The sequence below is a fragment of the Neolamprologus brichardi genome, chromosome 11 (assembly GCF_056152115.1).
Source record: "Neolamprologus brichardi isolate AB-2024 chromosome 11, ASM5615211v1, whole genome shotgun sequence".
Taxonomy (NCBI): Eukaryota; Metazoa; Chordata; class Actinopteri; order Cichliformes; family Cichlidae; genus Neolamprologus; species Neolamprologus brichardi.
In genome coordinates, this window is record NC_142114.1 from 29,099,407 (window position 1) to 29,120,138 (window position 20,732).

Sequence of the window (20,732 nt, forward strand, 5' to 3'; positions counted from 1 at the left end):
TGTGTAATTATATTGTCTTCAACGTTCCAGCGAATAGGTTCAAGCTACAAACCTATCATATACACCCTAAACCAGGTCTGCCATCAGGATTGCATGACAACAAAGTGTGAAAGATGAGGGGAAAGGAATATGAAAATACAGTTGTAACCAAAAAACAGACACTTGTTGTTACTGCTGAGTAAATCTTATTGTGATCTTTCCTGAAAATCAGGTTTAGAAGATCTGCTGAGTCACGGTGGAGTCAGCAGCATTGTTGGCCCTCCCAGTTTCATCTCCGGTCCAATCTATCCAATAACTGTGTCATTTATGGTCTGTGTTTTTCCACTCAGTGCAGTAATGGATTACCTATAAAATAATCATTTCATTGCAATGGAACAGTAAGTCAGCTTTGGAAACTCCATGGTCACGTGACGTGGGTGTATTTACTTACTTAATTTTAAAACATCTACCGTTTCTAAACTCGACATGCTGTCGAAACAGAAGTATCGAGCGTCGCATCCCTAGTTATCAATTACTGGCACTCCCAGATTCACCTGCGGTGCTCCACCCCGCTCGTCGGTAGTACTGTGCTACTCTGTTTTGCAGTTTTTCTTGACTTCAGAGAGGAGGCGACTGGAAAATACTTTTGTTGCAATGGCTCTTCCTGTGTTGCTGCTGTTGTGCACTGCTCCGCTGGTCCGGGGCCACGGCTCAGGTCTGGTTGTAGACAGATGTGAAGACATGGAACTCCACCACTCTGGGCTGAGCCCACAGACCGCACCGTCACCCTTCACTGTCACTACAGAGCAGAGGCGCTACGGACTCGGAGACGATGTCATAGGTAAGTAAACACGAGTGAGAGAAAGCTCGACGGCCGTTGGTATGTCACTCGATTCAGTGGTTTATAAGGAAATGAATTATTGGTGAAATTTGTAGCGTGTTTTGGAGGTGATTTTGTGGGAGCAAACCAGCGTGTGAAATATGGGACCAGCAAGGAAGACAGGACGTTCTGCCTGTTCCCAAATAAAAACTCAATAACATAACGTTATGTGTTGTGTCTTGATGCATGCTCAATCATCAAGGTAAGGAAATCCCCCAAAATGCATTTTATTCATCTGAAAACGCAACATCCAGATCAACAGGATACATTTTTGGGACTTGTGTTTTTATTTTGCTCATTCATAACCAAATCTACCCCGACGGAAAACATAAACACTATACTATTAAGTTATAATATATATATATATATATATATATATATTAGCTGCAGATGTGGGTGACACGCTTGCATTTACATGTTGACAACTGAGCTCTCCAGTCATGCATTAAACGAAGCATCAACTCCAAATAAAATCCTTGATAAATTTTTTTCTTTGTCTTTTTTCGAAATAATAAAGGTATTTGAGTAAGTTGATCGTTGCAGCCCTAAAAGTGACTAAGGTTATTTTTCAAAAATCTTATTGTCAAAGAATAACACCAGTTTCATTCAGCTTCATTTTTGTTTTTCTGATTCCAAGTTGAGCTACAGGGTCCAGCCTCTACACCATTTACTGGTTTCCTATTGGAGGCTAGAGAACTGGGAAGCAAGAGTCCTGTGGGTTCCTTTGCCATACCAGAAGGGGCTGCTCAACTCCTCACCTGCAGCCAGAGAGCTGTGAGTATTCTGGAAGTTAATGTGAGCAGCATGTTTATGTACTGGAGCTTAAGTCTGCTATCAGTTTGATGCCAAAGTTTTTGCTGTCATTCTCTTTTTTAAATATACTTATTTTTAAGTTTTCAATAACAACAGTGCAGCATAAACAAACAAACAGACAGACAGACAGACCCCCCTGCCACATACATACGTTCCAGAAAGGAAGGAAAAAAGAATAGGATATATATGACATATATGAGTACATCATTGGTCCAAAAAGGACCGGGAGTACCCAAATGTACCCCAGATTTAGACAACTTCACTTTCAGCAACGCTGGGCTGCCCGACTCTTCCAAAGATCCTTATTTGCCACTTTGCTGGTCTAATTATTTATTATAATATTCTTTTAATTATTCTTGTTATTATTATTATCAATTTTTCTATTATTATTTAATATATGTACTTTTACGTATATAGTTAAATTAATTTGGGTCAATAGAAAAGTCAGCTGCTTCAGCGCCACCGGGCCTACAGGCCCCCCAGAAATCCATGTATCACTCGTACTTCCAGAACCTTACAAAAAGTCAGATCTTATGGGTTTAACATATTCGGTCCATTTTGACCGTTGCTCGTAGAACTTGTCACTGTGAATCCTCAAAGTGAATGATAGTTTTTCCATGATGTAGTTTTGGTTGACTATATTGATCCAGTCCTCCTGTGACGGTGGTTCAACCTTTAACCATTTTCTTGTAATGGCTTTTTTGCTAGCAATCAATAGAATTGCCAACAGTCTCATATCAGACTTCTTCCAATTTTGCGTGTTTACATCTCCCAAGGGGTTTTTAGCTCCAAAAACATAATTTATATGATAATAAATACAGGACCAAAATGACCTTAGTACATTACATCCCCAGAAGACATGATAATGTTTAGCTCCAGAGGTCCCACAAAGCCTCCAACATGAGTCGCCACCTCCTCGGTGCCTTTTTTGAATTGGTGTAGTAAAATATCTCACTAAGTTTCTGCATCCAAACTCTCGCCATGTAATGGAGACTGTTGTGGTCCGCTGCAGTTGACACATTTTTGCCCAATTTTCACTCGGGATGAGTACATTGCCCTCCGTCTCCCTCCTTCTCTTAATGTATTCAGAGTTTGTCTCTTTTGTTAACGTGGAAAAAGTTTCCACAAAGCCCAATTCACTGTTTTCTATTAGAATTTTAATTTTTTGATCAAAATAATGACCGACTTGTAAATACCTGTAAAAATAGTCTTGACCCAATCCATATTTTAGTTTTAATATATCAAAACTCAAGATTGCCCCCTCATGGGTAAGAGAATAATAAGTAGTTAACCTATTATTGTGAATATTGGGCAAAAAGTCAGAGTCATAAGCAATCATCGCAATGTCGTAACTGCTTTCTCCAGCCCACTAGTCTGAATAACACCATCCCAACTATTCAGGAGAGAATCGACCATAAAATCACCCAAGACGCCAGTTTTATTTCTTATCTGCCAAAAGTGCCATAATTGGCACCCCATTTATAACCGTCCCTTCAACATCTTTGCAGCCTGAGGAATAGGTTGGTGAACATAAACACATCAGGGGTCTTAATTGGGCTGCATAATAATAGTCATGAAGGCATTGTAAACTGATGCCCCATTTTTCTTCCAATAGTTGCATTGTTTTATATTTAATTCTTGCTCTTTTATTTACTTGTCCAATATTCTGTCATACCTCAAAATGTTTCTGTGGTATCCAAATCGGTAAGCTTTGAAATAGATACGGTAAGCGAGGGAGGACATTCATCCTAATTGATTCCACCTGAGACTGCAGCGTCAACAAGGGAACAGTTTTCCATCTTTGCAAGTCTTTCTTAATCATTGAGAGCAAAGACTCATAATTGGCTTCAAACAGTTTAGTTGGATCTTCAGTCAGACAACATCAAATATTTGATGTGGTCTGAGTCCCAGTTCCATTTATATGTGTTTTTAATTTTAGTTGGTAGTTAAGCTTTAATACTTGAGTTTTATTATGTTATGTTAATTTTATGTCTTGAAAGAAAACCATAGTCATCTAACAATCTCATCACATTTTGAAAGTGATTCAGTTGGATTAGTCAAGAAAATCCATATATCATCAGCAAATGGGGCAAATTTTTGCTCCCCCAACCCATGGGGGACCCCTGTTATTTCTACGCTTTGTCTTATATATTGACAAATAGAGAAAACAGAAGTGCAGAAGCTCCACATCCTTGTTCTAGACGGTTCTTTCTGCCTGTTGTTTTCTTAACCTTATGACAGAAGTTTTAATGCTTTTCCTCCTGTGTCATAGTACCGTTGTTTTGTAAACAGAAGGTTCTTTTGAACCTCTTCTATATTTATTGCATCTGATATCTTCGTGTTGGTGTTGTTCCCACATCATCGTAATAAATGTTGTTCAAGGTTCAACATTGCAAGTGACCAATCACCTTATTGACGTAATACTTTTGCAAGCCAAGCGAGTCATTCATTTATGAAATTCCAATGTTGCAAGGACAATATGTATAATGCTTACCGTTTATTAAAGAACAGTATCCTGAAATGCAAAGAATTCAGAATTTTGCTGGATCGGCAGACAGAGGCGGTTTCTCGCAAGTTAAGTACTTTTCTTTTTTACGGCGTTTTTTTCCAAAGTTGCAAAAGTATGACGTCACAACAATGTGATTGGTCATGATGATGTGGGAACAACACCAACACGAAGATATCAGATCGTGCTTTTAAAGCAGCCCATAGTGTTACTGGTGAAACCTCACCGTTATCATTATATTCTAAATAAGATTGAATTTCTAATTTCAAAATGTCTTTAACTTCAGTTTGATTCAGAATGTTTGTATTTATCCTCCAGATGGTAGATTTTGTTTCATTGTTTATATTAAGTGTCAAATACACAGGCTCATGAGCTGAAATGGTACAGGTATCGATGACACATTCAAATAATCTGTACCTGTTGCTTTTAAACGTCAGGAAAAAATCAATTCGGGAGTAAAGATTGTGTGCTGAGGAATAGTTGGTATAATCCCGTACAGTAAGGTTATGTTCCCTGCACACATCTCTGTTTGAAATCTCCATATTTTGTCTCCTTCTTCTGTCTTTGTTTCCATCTTCATTTATTTATTTGTGCTATTTGTATTTATATGTTCTATTTCTATTGTATATATTAGTCGGCATCTCTGAGTGGACAACAAAAAAAGAATTTCATTGCACGGAGAAATGCCTTTTCTCGTGTGACACATGACAATAACATCTTGAATCTCCATATATCCACTATTCCAAGCTCTTTCATGTAATTCTTAACCTTTTTATTAATGCTTTTAGTATTTGTCCTCCCATTAGAACTAAACATTTTAGGATGCAGTCTTATGTTAAATCACCCCCACATATTGGACTTTGGGTTGTGAATAGCTCAAGTATCTGTTTGTAAAATGCCCAGTTGCTACCTGGAGGCATATAAACATTTAGCAGTCTAACTAAGACTCCATCTATTTTACTCTTAACCATAGTGTATCTTCGCTCCTTATCTTTGTGCTCGGAAATGAAATCAAAATTAACTTTATTGGAAAGCAAAATTGCTACCCCTCTACGTCTCCCAGAACTATGCGAGGAAAAATATACCTTGGAGTGTCCCATTCTGTTTAATTTTGTATGTTCACTATCAGTGAGATGAAATTCCTGCATATATGCTATCTGAACCTTAGTCTTTTTCAATTGCGATAGCATGTTTGATCTTTTAATTGGATTAATTATGCCGTTTATATTCAAAGAGACAAAATTTATAGGCCTACTAGACATCTGACTGTATTACAACCACAAAATCTCTGGTACTCTTCCCTTTTCTGCTCAGAGCAGCAATGTATAACAACAAAACACCTAACAAACGTGGCTGAGTATACAAAAGGGGGAAGGAGAAAAAATGTTGGGATCTATGCTATAGACCCTATTGTCACCCAGAGGGTGCTCTAAGGTTCCAGCCCTTCTTTTCCCAGTCAAAGGGTCTTTAGTAGGCGTGATAGTGTTATGGAGCTTAACAATGAACTATCAATAATTCGACCTGTTCTACTCATAATAGTTTTATTTCATTCCTCGGGGACGCTGTCACTGAATACACTGTCATTTGTTTTGCTGGTTCTTAGCAAGAAACTCTAACAAAGAAAAATGTGCAGCATTGTGCAGGAGAGAACATATGACTTACGTGTCCTATATACAGTGTCATTAGTTTTTGTGACAAGTTAATGAAAACTATGCAGCAAGGTATATTGTGTTTGGCATGTCACTTGCACTCTCTCTCCCTTTATGCAAATGTGTGTCCAGAACTCGGCTGTGTCGCACACATCAGGCTTTAATAGCAGCTACGTTCAGGTGACATGGAGATCAGAACCATCAAGACACATCAAAGCTGTTCATTTCTGGTAAATGGTCTATTAATTAAATTTTATTTACCAAATCACCAAATCATAACAACAGTTGCCTCAGGTGCTTTATATTGTAAGGTAAAGACCCTACAATCATACAGAGAAAACCCCAACAATCATCACTACTATTAGCAAGATCTTTGGCAACAGTGGAAAGGAAAAACTCCCTTTTAACAAGAATAATTTGATTGTCTGCCAAAGCACTTTCATAAAGCTCAGGTGTTGACACTGGTTTTGGTGTCGCTGCAGTGCATCCTTTGTGCAGAATTCTACAACATTTTGGATCAATGTGACGAGCCCTGTCCTGACCTTCACTAACGGCAGAGCTGCTAGATCTGCAGGTGCCCTCACTACATCCACTGACGATGGCAGTTTACAACCTGGATCAGTTGTTGTAAGTAACAATGTCTGTTTTAAACATAGTTTGGTTGGCAGTTTCATCCTACAAATGGACTGATTTATTATCTGTTGGCTTAGAGGCTGATGGAAGTCTACCATCTTCTGTATTCTGCAACTCAAGGGCCACTTTAGTGTTCAAGTAGCACAAAAACAAACAAACAAACAAGAAAATGCCAACAAATACTTCTGAAAATGTAGCGTTTTGTTTTTAAAATTTCCAATATTGTATAACAAGACAAAACTGCAAACGTGAACACATTTTTTTTCTCACTTTTAACTAACTGAAGCCTTTCATTGAACTACCAAATAAACAAATTGGTGCTCTCTTTCTGGCCACACGCATGGCAGCACTTCTTAGTATTTAACAAAATCAAAATACGGACATACGTGTACACATTAGTTGTTGACTGCTAGTGAAAATTTTCTTTACAAATAGCTCTCTCACTGACCTAACACAGCCAATCCCTCAACATGTTTGTGCTCTCTGCTCCTATTGCCTTCATATTAAATAATTATTTGCTTTTTAAAGAACTTATTTTACCATTGCACTCAACAACAAACAAATCCTCCCTAACAAAAGTAACTTCAAGACCAAATTGCCTTATATTTCTTCACGTCAATATACGGGCCACAAGTAGGGGTGATGTGGGCCGCAAGTGGCCCCCATGCCGCAAGTTTGAGACCCCTGAATTACTATTTATACTATGGCTTTGCACCCATTAAGCACTACCTACAGTATTTAGTACACACTAAATGGATCTAGTTGCATGGATGACTATAAACGATGTGTAGTCTGTCTTTACTAAAAGTACTGTTACAAGAAGCAATTTATGTTAGCTTTGTCTATGGAAAAAAGTAAGTAGAAAAGTTTCAAAGCAGCTAATGTCTAAATCTTGTGTGTTAAGTTTAATAACCAATTAAAATGTATGGATGCGCTTTATAGCATTTATTAGTAGGGCTGCATAACAGTAATGTGCAGTAAAGTTACAAATGATCTTCTTATGGCCTCTGACAGTGGACTCATCTCTGTGCTTGTCCTGCTAGACCTCAGTGCAGCGTTCGATACTGTCAACCATAGGTCGTAGGTATTACAGGTGCTGTGCTGCAGTGGTTTGATAGATGTGTCCAAAACCAAAGGTTGGACACATCTATCTAATAGACTCCAATTTGTGCATGTAAATGGAGAGTCCTCTTCACACACTGAGGTCAATTATGGAGTTCCACAGGGTTCAGTGCTAGGACCAATTCTGTTTACATTATACATGCTTCCCTTAGGCAGCATCATCAGAGGACATATTATACATTTTCACTGCTATGCAGATGACACCCAACTTTATCTATCTATGAAGCCAGATAACACACAAGTAATTGTACTAAGCCTGAAAATCTTAGAAATATGGTATCTAACCAGATTCTTACTCTGGATGGCATTACCTTGGCCTCCAGTAACACTGTGAGGAACCTTGGAGTCATTTTTGACCAGGACATGTCCTTCAGTGCACATATTAAACAACTATGTTCATTTGCGCAACGAGTTCATGCATTTATTACTTCCAGGCTGGACGACTGTAATTCATTATTATCAGGAAGTCCTAAAAACTCCCTGAAAAGCCTTCAGTTAATTCAAAATGCTGCAGCAAGAGTCCTGACAGGGACTAGAAAGAGAGAGCATATTTCTCCTAGATTGGCTTCCCTTCATTGAATCATACCTGTCATTAATCTCTGGCTCTCACAGCATGTTTTCATCCTGTCTTCCTTCTTTCACCCCAACCAGTCGCAGCAGATGGCCCCGCCCCTCCCTGAGCCTGGTTCTGCTGGAGGTTTCTTCCTGTTAAAAGGGAGTTTTTCCTTCCCACAGTCGCCAAAGTGCTTGCTCATAGGGGGTCATATGATTGTTGGGTTTTTCTCTGTATGTATTATTGTAGGGTCTACCATACAATATAAAGTTCCTTTAGGCGACTGTTGTTGCGATTTGGCGCCGTATAAATAAGAAAATAAGATTACACAGTATATTTAAAATGATGATGCCAAAGTTTTCTCTTCCTGTGTGTGCAGAAATCAGCTGGATCCATCTCTAGTGCTGACTGTGGGGTCACCAAGGTGTGCTTCAGTCAGCCTTCAAACTGTGACCCAGCAGTCAGTTCTAACTGTTACTTCATGTCAGCCATGATGTTAGCCGGTGGCGAAGCTGTCCACTTTGAGATGACTGGTCCTTATGAAGGATACATCGCTTTTGGATTCTCTGATGATCAAAGAATGGTAATGTAAAGACAAAATTATCAGTCCTCTGAAGCTAAAGTTAGGTTTTTGTTTATTTGTTTGTTTTTTAAGCAATAACAGCAATAAGCCTCTTTGTGTATTTGTATTTAACAGCACCTGTCGGTGAAAAGCTGCTGTATCGCAGTCATTGTTCACTTCCTCCAATTTGCATATTTCCTATAGGATTAATAAAATATTCTGATGAGTCCCACCAATTTTGTGAGCAATGCTAAATCATTCACAACTTGTAAAACATGCTAATTCATTCCAAATTTGTCTTTCCCCAGGGAAATGATGACATTTACGTTTGTGTTATGAAAAGCAATGGACAAGTGGAGGTGGAACATATGTATTCAACAGGACGATCAAAGCCACAAGTTCTTCCTCTGGTACTACATTTTTTCTGATAGCAGCGATTTATACAAGGCTAGAATGTTTCCATTCAGTTCTGTGGAAAAAGTGAACTGCATGTGTATTTTTTCCATTTTACTCCATAAATTACATCTGAGATTTATGTGTGTTTGGTTCCAACAGGGGAATGTTTATAATACAACAACGTCATTGCAGAACAGTGTCATCAGTTGTGTCTTCACTACCACAAACACAATTTCTATTGAAGGGACTTCTGGTTTCAACCAATCCTACTACCTCTTGTTTTCCTATGGACCCACCAACAACGGTAACATAATTTGATGTGCCAGATGGTTTGTTAAACCAAACAAGTCAGTCTTTTAAACTGTTTGGAAAAGTCTCTTTCAAATGATACTTTGCAGGCGATCTAATAAGCACGTGTTTTTTATTGTTTACAATTGTACTCCAGTGAATACTTTTACTTCGAACGGTTATGCAGCGCCTTTGACTGTGATTCCTTTTCCAATAATGTACAAAGTGTCAAATGAGTTCACTTTTAATAACTCTGTCTCTACCAGGTTATGAAAATGAAACTTGTTTCATAGGCATGCAAACCTTACCAATCCTAACCCAGCTTGTATCTAAATAGTAGATTACAAACTTACACCTACTCATGCATTAGCTGAATGTATTATATGCACATAAAGCTGATGCCTTTTGGCCATATTCACTTTCACCTTTTTTCTTTTTTTTTTTCATTATTCCAACCTACGGGGGTTTTTTCTAGGCATGTTACACTTTGTCTTTTTCACATCAAATTCAATGTCAGACTATTTCCTTTTATGTATTATTGACTCATGAATCCCGCTTTCAATTTATGCCACCACAAGAGAGAGATTAGTTGTGGTATGTGGAAACGTATTCATAGCTTATTCTGTGAAATTTAAATGTTGGTGTGGTTAAATGTTATCCTGTGTGACACTCACACATGCATACACGTATACAAATGTCTGTAAACTTTGATATATCTTTCCTACAGGATCAATAACATTCCATGTGGGTACCTTCACCAGCAATGAAAGGATCAATATTAATAATCCCCTTGTTGTTGGCAAAGGCGATGTTCCTGATATCATCAAAGCTCATGGTAAGACCTTCCACAAAGTAATACGTGTAAAATAAAAATGTTTTTTAGTCCAAAATAATCTCAGCAAAGTCCTCGTTTTTTTGCTAAGCTGTTCACAGCTAAATGATTTGAAAGTGCTTGGAAGATAAATGCTACCAGGAACTTCATTTCATTTGTACTTTTAGCACGATTAAAGTGTTTAATCTATAAAACTGAGTAGACTTGCAGTCCTTTAAATTGAACTGCACATTTTTCACAGACACAAGTTACACAAAAAAGGAACCAAAACAGTGGATGAGGTTGGACATATTAGATGGGTCCATAACTGTCCTTTTTCATGAGACAAGGATATGCAAAACAGTAGTTTATAACAATCTTCAGATGTTTGAAAACTAATAGAATTTTGAAGATGTGAAAAACATTTCTGTGCCGCTTTTCTGCTAATGGTATACCTGTAATTATGGCAATGGACTCAGTTTCTTGGCCCAAGGTTGCTGTTTGGCTGCTCACTGTCATATTACCTTTGCTCTGTCGACTCATTAGTTTAAATCCAAAATTTGACTCTAAATTTTTAGTCAGTTGACAGACAACATGTTTATTCCAGGGGAAGAAATTAATCTTAAATCCTAAAACAAAGAGAAGTGGAGAGAATTTCAATATTTAACTGTGTTTCAGGATCACTCATGCTGATTGCCTGGATGACCACAGGATCACTCGGCATGATGGTTGCCCGATATCTAAAAAAAATGGCCAAGGGAAAGAAGATGTGCGACAAAGATCTCTGGTTTGTGGTGAGACATCATAGACAAAACCATGTATTATCTTTTCAATGTGGAACCAAAGTTTTTGTAAACTAAACCAGGCTTGAAAATAACTTAAACTTGGTGTGTTTCCAGAATAAATTTCATGACTAAAAATAATAACTTCATAAGTAATTTCAGATATAATAGACTTGTAAGACAGCTTGGTCCAAACCTGTATTGGTTTAGCTGCCACAGTATCATGCTGTTTTCTTTGTGTTCCTCCAGGTCCATGTTGGAGTAATGTGTCTGACAGTAGCAGCCACAATCACTGCTTTCATCCTCGTGTTCGTTCATACTCAGGACTGGTCTGGGGTCAGTACACCGACTCTGCTAGATTCTAAGAATCTTAGTTAAGTTAGGGTTTTGTACATTTCATTACAGCGACAATCAAATGATAAAACCGTGTTTCTCTGTGTAATAATATTTTTCTTATTTATTCCAACTAAATTTTATGTGTTGTTCACACAGGATTGGGTGTAATTGTTGATTATATGAATTATATGAATGCAAATACTCTCCAAATTATGTTGCAACATTTCATTTAATCCCAGTTTTTAAACCCTATATTTAAGTACAAATTTATATATATAGCACTTTTCAAGATCATTTCTGCAAAGTGCTTCACAATCAAAATAGTTACCCAAAGTCTGATTAAAAATGTCAGTTTGGTTTTTTTAAAACAGAAACCACCAAGTCCATAGATCTCAGGCATAACAGGATAGCAATGTTGAATCTTGGGGCCACTATGGTAAAAGCTCAGTCTCCTTTAGCTCTCAGCCTTGTATGCTGCGCAGCATGCAGGCCCTGATCACAACCCCCTAGGGGGACTGCTCGTTCTGTATAGCTATAAAGATTCACTGATATACACCCCATGCAAAACTCTAAAAAGCCATACACACAATCTTGACCACAAATTGATAGGGAGCCAGTACCACTGAATTAACATTGGTGTGATTTAAAAGTACTTTGAAGACTTGGAAGCCACACAGTTCAATTCTAAGCAATTTGCAGATGTTCCAAGAAGGTTTTGAGAAAAGTGAATGAGGAATTACAATAATGCAGAAAAATGAAATGAAAGCATGAACAATTTCTAATTCCTATTGTGATACAATAGAACTGAACTTGGCAAGGTTTCTTAAGTTAAAAAAAAAAGAGAGAGTGAACCAGAGATTTGGCATACTTATCTAAAGGCCGAGTCAAAAGAACCCCAAAAGTTCCTCATTGAAGATTTGGTTGATATCGCGTAGACATCAAGAGTTTTAATTACATTAGGCACAAACAAGGACTTTGTTTTTTGTTTGAAGAAAATTGTCAGCCATTCATTTTTTTTAATAGTCCAAACACCTATGGATTGGAGCGATCGTGGCTCAAGAGTTGGCAGTTCGTCTTGTAGTCGGAAGGTTGCCGGTTCGAGCCCCGGCTCCAACAGTCTCGGTCGTTGTGTCCTTGGGCAAAACACTTCACCGCCTACGTCAGAGGGCCCGGTGGCGCCAGTTTCTGGCAGCCTCGCCTCTGTCAGTGCGCCCCAGGGCGGCTGTGGCTACAATGTAGCTGCCATCACCAGTGTGTGAATGTGTGGATGACTGGATGTAGTGTAAAGTGCTTTGGGGTCCTTAGGGACTAGTAAAACGCTATACAAATAAAGGCCATTTACCATTACCTATGCAAGACCTGTTGCTTAGAAAGTGCAAAGAGTGTGTTTATACACCACTTTGCATTTAATCCTTAGTTACTCTCTGGCTCTCTCCCGTAACATTTTGCCTGTCGCGTCTCCCCATCACCTCCAACCAGTTGCAGCAGATGGCTGCATCACCTGAGCCTGGTTCTGCTGGAGGTTTCTAACAGAAAAGAAGGGAATATTTCCTTCCCACTGTCACCAAAAGCTTGCTTCCACCAGTTGTAGTAGTGATGCAGAAACATTATGCCTTTTGACAACCAATCCACATATGAACAGGTTCAAGAAATAACTTGAGGGATAAATGGAATCTGTGGGCTGCATCCAGTTAGTTTCACTTTAAGTTTTTTATAAAACAGTCATCTCATGGTGCTTTACATTAGAAGGATGAGCCAAGGGAGTTTAATATAATTCAACTTAATATGAATGTGATAGCCATACCAACCAGGTATGGACCCCTCCACCCCTTGGCTTTGGTGTGCAGAAACAACTCCCGTGCAACAGTAGGACCCTCTGGCAAAACCAGACTGAAGGAGGACGGTCATCTCCAGCTTTTGGTTGTGATGTGATTGTAGAAGAGAATAGCGACACCATGTAAAACCTAAAGGACAAAATGCAAACTGTGGAGATGACAAAAAGTTGGTGCATATTTATAAGCCAATATTGCAAGTCATTAAGACAAAAGGCAAGTGGAGCAGAAGTGCCCCTCATGGGAGGTACATCTAGAAATGATTAAGTTCTCATGGTACTCTCAAAGATACTCTCGTACTTTTCACTCTGGGGTTATTTGTGGAGGCTTTACCTTCACTTGGGTAGTAGAGCAAGTCATCTATCAAACAGAAGGTCCATAGATCAATCCTCAGCTCCTCCAGTCTGCAGGTTGCATCCACAGGCAAGATTAATATACCTCTTCAAAGTGGTTTTTTTCTTTAAGCACTCTTTAGTTGTGTTTCAGCTCTCAGACTGATATTTATGCCCCATGATTAGTGTTAATGTGTTTGGTATCCAGGGAGCACATCCAGTGTTGGGGTGCCTGGTTATGATCCTCTCACTCATCCAGCCTATCGGGGCCTTGCTGCGCTGCGGACCACAACATCACCTGTATGTATCCATCTGTGTGTTTAATCAATATACTATATCATGCCTATACACATTTAAGAATACTCTGTTCACATATTATTTAAAAAAAAAATAAAAATGGCCTCACTTTTTTTTCTCTACAATTATTTAACACATTTTGAAAACACGATAAACCAAAGGAATGAGGCAGTACGTGCTTAATGACTAAATGCACTGCTCACTCGGCAAAGTGAGGTTATAAAGTTATTTGATAACCCTAAGAGTTGTATTCATACCATAAAAGTTTTTAAAATGTCAAACTTTTGCAAAGTGTAGCCTGCATGTGCTTTATCAGAGCACACTTTCACACTGAAACACCAAGTAGGAAAATAATTTGCACATGACTCGTGAAAGTTATTCCTTCCTCTTAGTAATAATGGTACTTTTAATAAATACAGCCTGGTTGTAGCTTTGGAGGCCAGACTCAGTAAATGAAATATTTAAGTGTAATATAGATTTAGTAAAATTGTATGTTCAGTAATGACACTTGTTTTCATAAATTGGATGCAGGAGATTCTGTTTTTTTTTGTCTTTTTTTGTGTTTTTTTTGTCTTTCGTTTTTTTTTGTCTTTTGTTGTTTTGTCTTACGTTTTGTCTTTTGTGGGGTTTTTTGTCTTTTTTGTGGGTTTTTTGTCTTTTTTGTGGGTTTTTTTGTCTTTCGTTTTTTGTTTTTGTGTTTTTTTGTCTTTCGTTTTCTGTCTCTTTTTTGTGTTTTGTTTTTTTTTGTCTTTCGTTTTTTTAGACAAGAACTTCAGAAGCTGATGATTTTATAGTTCTTCTCTTTTCTTTGACAGGAGGTATCTGTTCAACTGGACACATTTTTTAAATGCGGTGGTAATAAAATCTATAGCTGGTAAGCTTGTGTTTTACTTCATTCATTTACTTCCATCTTGTATATATGCTAACATTTTCAACAGCAGACACACTGTCACCCATGCTGCTAGTCTTAAAATGCCTGCTTCTTTGTGTCACACAGTGGCAGCCATATTTACAGGCCTGGACAGGATTGACAGTGATGATGGGTGGCTAATGAAAGTGATGGGTGGCTTCTTTGCCTGGGAAGTTCTCTTCATCATCATTTTGGAGGTCCATGATTGGATAGTTAAACACAGAGGTAAGCCTTTTTTTTCTGCATTTCAGTGATGGAGGAAACAATCATCACTACCCAGATACACTTTAATGACAAAAACCAATCTAGACCCAACAGTCCATTTGCACGGTGAAGAGCCACCTGATCAGTTCAGCAGCTTTTAGCTGACTGAGTGAAGAGTATAACCCCTGTACACTTCAGAATGGGGTTGGATGGGTAAAATAAACAGCACTGTATCACAAGATTTTTTTTGTATAATACAGTAGCATCAAATATATAATATTTATGAATTGATGAGTGAAAACGCGTAAGAACGTCTCAATGGTAGCGTGCTGGAACAAAAACTGTTACACTTTAACTGTGCTCAAGTACAGCGACAGCATACATGAAAATACTCTGGGAATAATATACACCAAGGGTCAGCTTATGCACCACCAACCTAATGTTATCAGACAGAGCTTGCATTGAATTGTCTCAACTGAAACCATCCAATTTTGGACACGTGTATGTGTGTGACAATGCTGTGGCTCAATGTGTGGCTCAGTCACACAAATTATTACAAAAATATGATCACAACCTCTTTGTGTCTACAAAAATTGGCTAATGTTTGGTGATTTTTAAAAATTTTTTTACCACCCCCCCGTGCCCCACACACACACTTTCCATGACCAATGGCAACTTGACATGGCTAAATGTTTACATAGAGCTTGGAGTGATGAACACCGAGATTTCCAGCACATTGTTATCGTTCTGAACGGGGTTTTTTTAATCACCACAACTACTCAACTCGACTCAATTTTATTTAAATTGATTTCAAATTGTTCTTCTTCTGTTAAAGCTTAAAACTAATATCATAGTGGAGTGCCCACTCCGGGTCGGGGATGAGTTCCTGCCCCAAGTGGAGGAGTTCAAGTATCTCGGGGTCTTGTTCGCGAGTGATGGGAGAAGGGAGCCGGAGATCGACAGACGGATTGGGGCTGTAGCTGCAGTAATGCAGACGCTGCACCGGTCCGTCGTGGTGAAGAGGGAGCTGAGTGTAAAAGCGAAGCTCTCAATTTACCGGTCGATCTACGTCCCTACCCTCACCTATGGCCACGAGCTGTGGGTAGTGACCGAAAGAACGAGATCGCGGATACAAGCGGCAGAAATGAGCTTCCTCCGAAGGGTGGCTGGCCTCTCCCTTAGAGATAGGGTGAGAAGTTCGGCCATCCGGGAGGGGCTCAGAGTAGAGCCGCTGCTGCTCCACATCGAAAGGAGGCAGCTGAGGTGGTTCGGGCATCTGACAAGGATGCCTCCTGGGCGCCTCCTGGGTGAGGTGTTCCGGGCATGTCCCACCGGGAGGAGGCCCCGGGGCAGACCCAGGACACGCTGGAGAGATTATATCTCTCGGCTGGCCTGGGAACGCCTTGGAGTTCCCCCGGATAAGCTGGAGGTGGTGGCTGGGGAGAGGGAGGTCTGGGCCTCTCTGCTTAGGCTGCTGCCCCCGCGACCCGGCCTTTATGTAGATAAAGCGGATGAAGATGGATGGACTAATATCATAACTCAACCTGTATAAACAAAAGGACTAAAAACATAGCTGACTGCTTTAGTTCACTTCAGTTAATGTGCCCTGCAATATTTCACTGTTCTCTGCGTTTCAGATGGTACTGCTGATCAAATGGAATCAGCATTGGTAAGCTGAAAGAAATATAAAAGCAAGCAATCACTGATTGCCACAAGATGGAGTATTTCTAATATAATTTTACTTTTTTTGTCAGGTCAAAGGTGACAGTTGCCTGATCGCTGTGTACCTTCTGGGAAACCTTTGCTTTTTGGTGGCACTTCTGGTTGGAATTGGAGAAAAATGAGCAGCAGAATCTTCCAAAGTGTTTCCCTGTAGTTTAACATACCTGATGAGAGACTGCACTGGAAATTCAGACCCACTGATGCATCAGTTGGCAAATCCTGGAAAGTTTCTCAGTAATGTCTTTAAAAAAATATTACTTATGTTTTTTTTCTCTTTTGCTTTCAGTTGATAATTAAGGTGTAGGTGTGTGCGTGTGTGTGTGTGTCTGTGCGTGTGCGTGTGTGTATACAGTGTTTGTAGGTTGAGCTCTAAGTTTTCTTCACACGGTCATGTAGGCACCAGCCTATTAATGAAAATACACAAAGTCCATCGTGAACACAGCTCAGTTTGTGTTCCCATCTTTGAACACTCAGCCTTTGTGACAGAAAGTTACAGTTACATACCAAAAGTGCACAGAGGTTGGATGAGTTGAAACAGAAAGTTTCCATTACAAAGACATCAGTAGCTCACATCATGGTGGGGTGGGGCTATGTCTCACAGAGGTTTCAGCTGCCTGCTCTGGTGTGACGGCTCATGTAGTGACTCACATAATCAACAGTGGGTCGGCGATGCTCAGGACCAACTTGAAAGGGGGACAGCGTTCTCTGGGGGTTTAATACCTGCCACTACCCACCAGTTTTTTTGTTTTGTTTTTTAAATGAAGCCTCTTGAGTGAGACGCAAAATGTCTATAAAAACCTAAGAAAGCTCAGTTGCCTTCTTTTTAAGCTCTCAAGACTTCAATGGCCTCAAAACCAGAGAGAGTAATTTCCCCGTGGGGATCAATAAAGTATACATTATTATTGTGAGTGATACCAACCTTCAGACTTGCTTTGTACCTTTAAGTACCACTTACATAGACTTATCCCTCAGCATTCAGGACTAACATCACATGAAAACAAAGACACACCTGTGGTTCTCCCTTAAGCCTCTGTTTGTCAACAGATTGTGTAACAGGCATAAAGCCTGGACAAACAAGCATCACTTTAACATTTGCCTGAATTTAGAGCGAAATAGAACTGAATGTGTCACACGGCCATTTATGCGTTTCTATTTTAAAACTGTATTATTTTCAATTATTAGAACTGCACGGTCACATTTCTCTGTCCCCAATCAGACCACTTATTCTTCACTGATTGAAAGAAATCTGAACAACCTCAGGTTTCTTGTCTCAGAACCCTGGGAGTATTCCTTTAACCTCAGCTAGTAATGGCTTCATAAAGGAAACATGCAACAGATATTATAGCTATAGCTACAGCATTATAGCTACTTTCTGCAAATCCTTTTAAATTATTTCTCTCCGATTTATATATTTTAGCAGAAATTTGAGAGAAAACTCTTTGAAGTTGAAATAAATAAAGAACAGATTTAAATAAAAATGGGGTAATTAACAAAGTGAATAAAATTTCATCCCACATTACAAATTTGTCAGGTAACCCCACTAAAACAATTCCAGTCTACAAATTGCTATATATTATAATATATGTTGCTTACTTCTATTTTAATTTTCCATTTCATTTTTCAGTCTGTTCTTTTTTTCTTTTGTCAATGTGTCTAAAGCTCTGTGTGCTTGTCACATCTTCTTTGAAGCGTCTCTGTTCCCAGGCTGCCACGGCTGTTTAATGTTTAACAATGCCTGCCTTTGTATTTGTTCCCATTGCCATAAGAGCTGTGTAACACCCACATTTCTCTTTTGTGGTATAATAAAGGTTTATTCTATTCTTTGCTTCTTCCACTCACTTTCAGCAAAACATTTACAGTAATATTATACGCAGACTGCCTTCTGCTTACCTTTGATATCCCTGTGTTCTAGCTTCAGTTAGCCTGACCTCAGGAACCTCATCTGCCTGCCAACTCTCCTCTCTCATTCAAAGGTTCTATTTCAAAGCATTAATTACAGATAAAGATGTCCACTGGGCTAACTCTGGAAAGGAGTGCAGTTCTTGTAGAATGTGTGCCAGGTGTATTCAATTACAGACAAAATGTTCAAATTCAAATATATGTATTGTTCACTGGCAGTAAAGATGTTACATTTTTTTCATATATTTCTAATAATCTTGCTGTCAACAACTGACAATAAGACAACAATTTTTTAACTTCATTAAATTGAAAATCTATGTATGTCAGTGTAGTAGAGTTAAATGCTTACCATGTTCAGATGCAAATGAGGAAACTCCACTCAGGCAAGTCTGCTGGACCAGATGGAGTCCCCGTGTCCTCGAGGCCTGTGCCCCCCAGCTTTGTGGGGTCTTCCATAAACTGTTCATGCTGAGTCTGAAGAGACATCAAGCCTCGTCCCTGTACCAAAGACGCCACGTCCCAGTGGCCCCGAGGATTACAGGCCTGTGACACTGACCTCCCACATCATGAAGACCCTGGAAAGGCTCGTCCTGGACCAGCTGCGACCCATTGTCAGACCACATCAGGATCCCATTCAATTTGCTTACCAGCCGTCTCACAGGACGCCATCATCTATCTGCTCACTCGTGTCTACATCCACCTGGACCAGCCGGCGAGCACTGTGAGGGTCATGTTTTTTTACTTTTTCAGTGCTTGGTGATAAGCTAACAGCGATGCAGGTGGATGCTTCTCTGGTGTCCTGGATTGTTGATTACCTGACAGGAAGACCACAATATGTACGTCTTCCACATTGTGTGTCTGACAAGGTAATCAGCAACACAGGGGCACCATAAGGGACCGTCCTCTCCCTCTTCCTCTTCACCCTCAACACCACAAACTTCAGCCACTGCACAGAGACCTCCATCTTCAGAAGTTTTCTGATGGCTCTGCGGTGGTTGGATGCATCAGCAGGGATGATGAGACAGAGTACCGGGTTGTGGTCGACTCCTTTGTCACGTTATTTTTCAAATGTATGTATGTATGTAGAACCTATAAGGTACATGACTGGCTTCTCCTATTGAAGCCATCATTAAAAAGGACATTATTTACGGATGCATTATGAACAATAGTAAATATGACTTTATGGTGAATGTTATTCAAATCCTCTGTAATTAGCATTCACAGATTTCAACATATGAAAGTGAAACCAATATTTCGAGGATTTCATAACAATTTCCATTTGTATTTCAAACCTGTTACAATTATGAAAACAACAACAACAATAATTATAGTAATATAAAGATAAAACTAAGAAGCTTACCATGTACATGCACATTACCCATCAAAGGTTTCTCCACCAAACAATAAGTGATGCTTTGCTTGGGGATAAAATAATTATTATCCCACACTGTTGTAGCAATAATAATAATTATATATTGTTATTATTATTATTATTCTCATAATTATTTTGTTTAAAAGGTCAATTCCATTTTCATAAAGAAAAGGAAAACCACAAATTACTCACAGTTAATTGAAAAAAAATGCAGGTAAAGAAAACAAAATTGAAAATCAAAAGGAAGGCTTTAATCTTTTCATTTAAAAATATTTCAGGTTTCATTTTTTATTAAAAATTGCTGACTGCCATCGCCTATAATTTAAATTCTTGGCACCACGAATGGTAAATAATCTTTTTTTAAGCATCCTGACAGATGACATGCTCCTTGTCTACCACCCATTTTATTCTTTTTCTAGCAGCACGTTGGTCTTTTTTCACAACATTTTGATGTCCAACCTTTTTAAAACAAACCTTTGTTGTGCTCAGGGTTCTGAGCTTTCACATTGTGTAAAATAACTTCAAAATAATATTCAAAATAAAATAAATCAAATGCCTTTTTTTTTGGGGGGGGGGGGGGGGGGGGGGGTAGGTAGCTAAATTGGCTTGCCTGCAGAAAAATTCATTACTTTACTTTATATTTATCAAAGCCTGAGGGAGACACAGGACTTAAATACAGCAGCAGTCAGAGACAGGCTTAAGGTAAAACTCATAAAGTGACCTTTTATTAGCAAAGTCCAAAAACCACAGAAACACATGTAAGTAAGCCAACACAATGACAAAGAGAATCTAAGACTATACATGCATTAGAAACAAATGGGTGTATGAAGCACACCTTAAACTTACCACGGACA

The 20,732-nt window shown here is 39.0% G+C and overlaps 1 protein-coding gene across 1 annotated transcript; it reads left to right on the forward strand.

Moving 5' to 3' along the window:
* Window positions 1-633: 633 nt before the first annotated feature.
* LOC102789627 (ferric reductase 1-like) lies at window positions 634-16,955 on the forward strand. The gene is made up of 15 exons (XM_006801804.3): window positions 634-820; window positions 1,497-1,633; window positions 5,960-6,057; window positions 6,310-6,454; window positions 8,515-8,718; window positions 9,006-9,107; window positions 9,253-9,397; window positions 10,109-10,216; window positions 10,871-10,986; window positions 11,224-11,310; window positions 13,683-13,774; window positions 14,587-14,645; window positions 14,769-14,906; window positions 16,523-16,554; window positions 16,640-16,955. Exons 1-15 carry the CDS (start codon window positions 634-636, stop codon window positions 16,727-16,729), a joined length of 1,740 nt encoding a protein of 579 aa, XP_006801867.2. The 3' UTR covers window positions 16,730-16,955.
* Window positions 16,956-20,732: the final 3,777 nt, after the last annotated feature.

Excerpts from the sequence above, each read along its gene's own strand:
- LOC102789627 (XM_006801804.3), top strand. The coding sequence starts at position 634 with ATGGCTCTTCCTGTGTTGCTGCTGTTGTGCACTGCTCCGCTGGTCCGG. Across the intron at positions 1,634-5,959 it reads TCACCTGCAGCCAGAGAGCT|AACTCGGCTGTGTCGCACAC; the intron begins GTGAGTATTCTG and ends ATGTGTGTCCAG. Across the intron at positions 9,108-9,252 it reads AGCCACAAGTTCTTCCTCTG|GGGAATGTTTATAATACAAC; the intron begins GTACTACATTTT and ends TGGTTCCAACAG.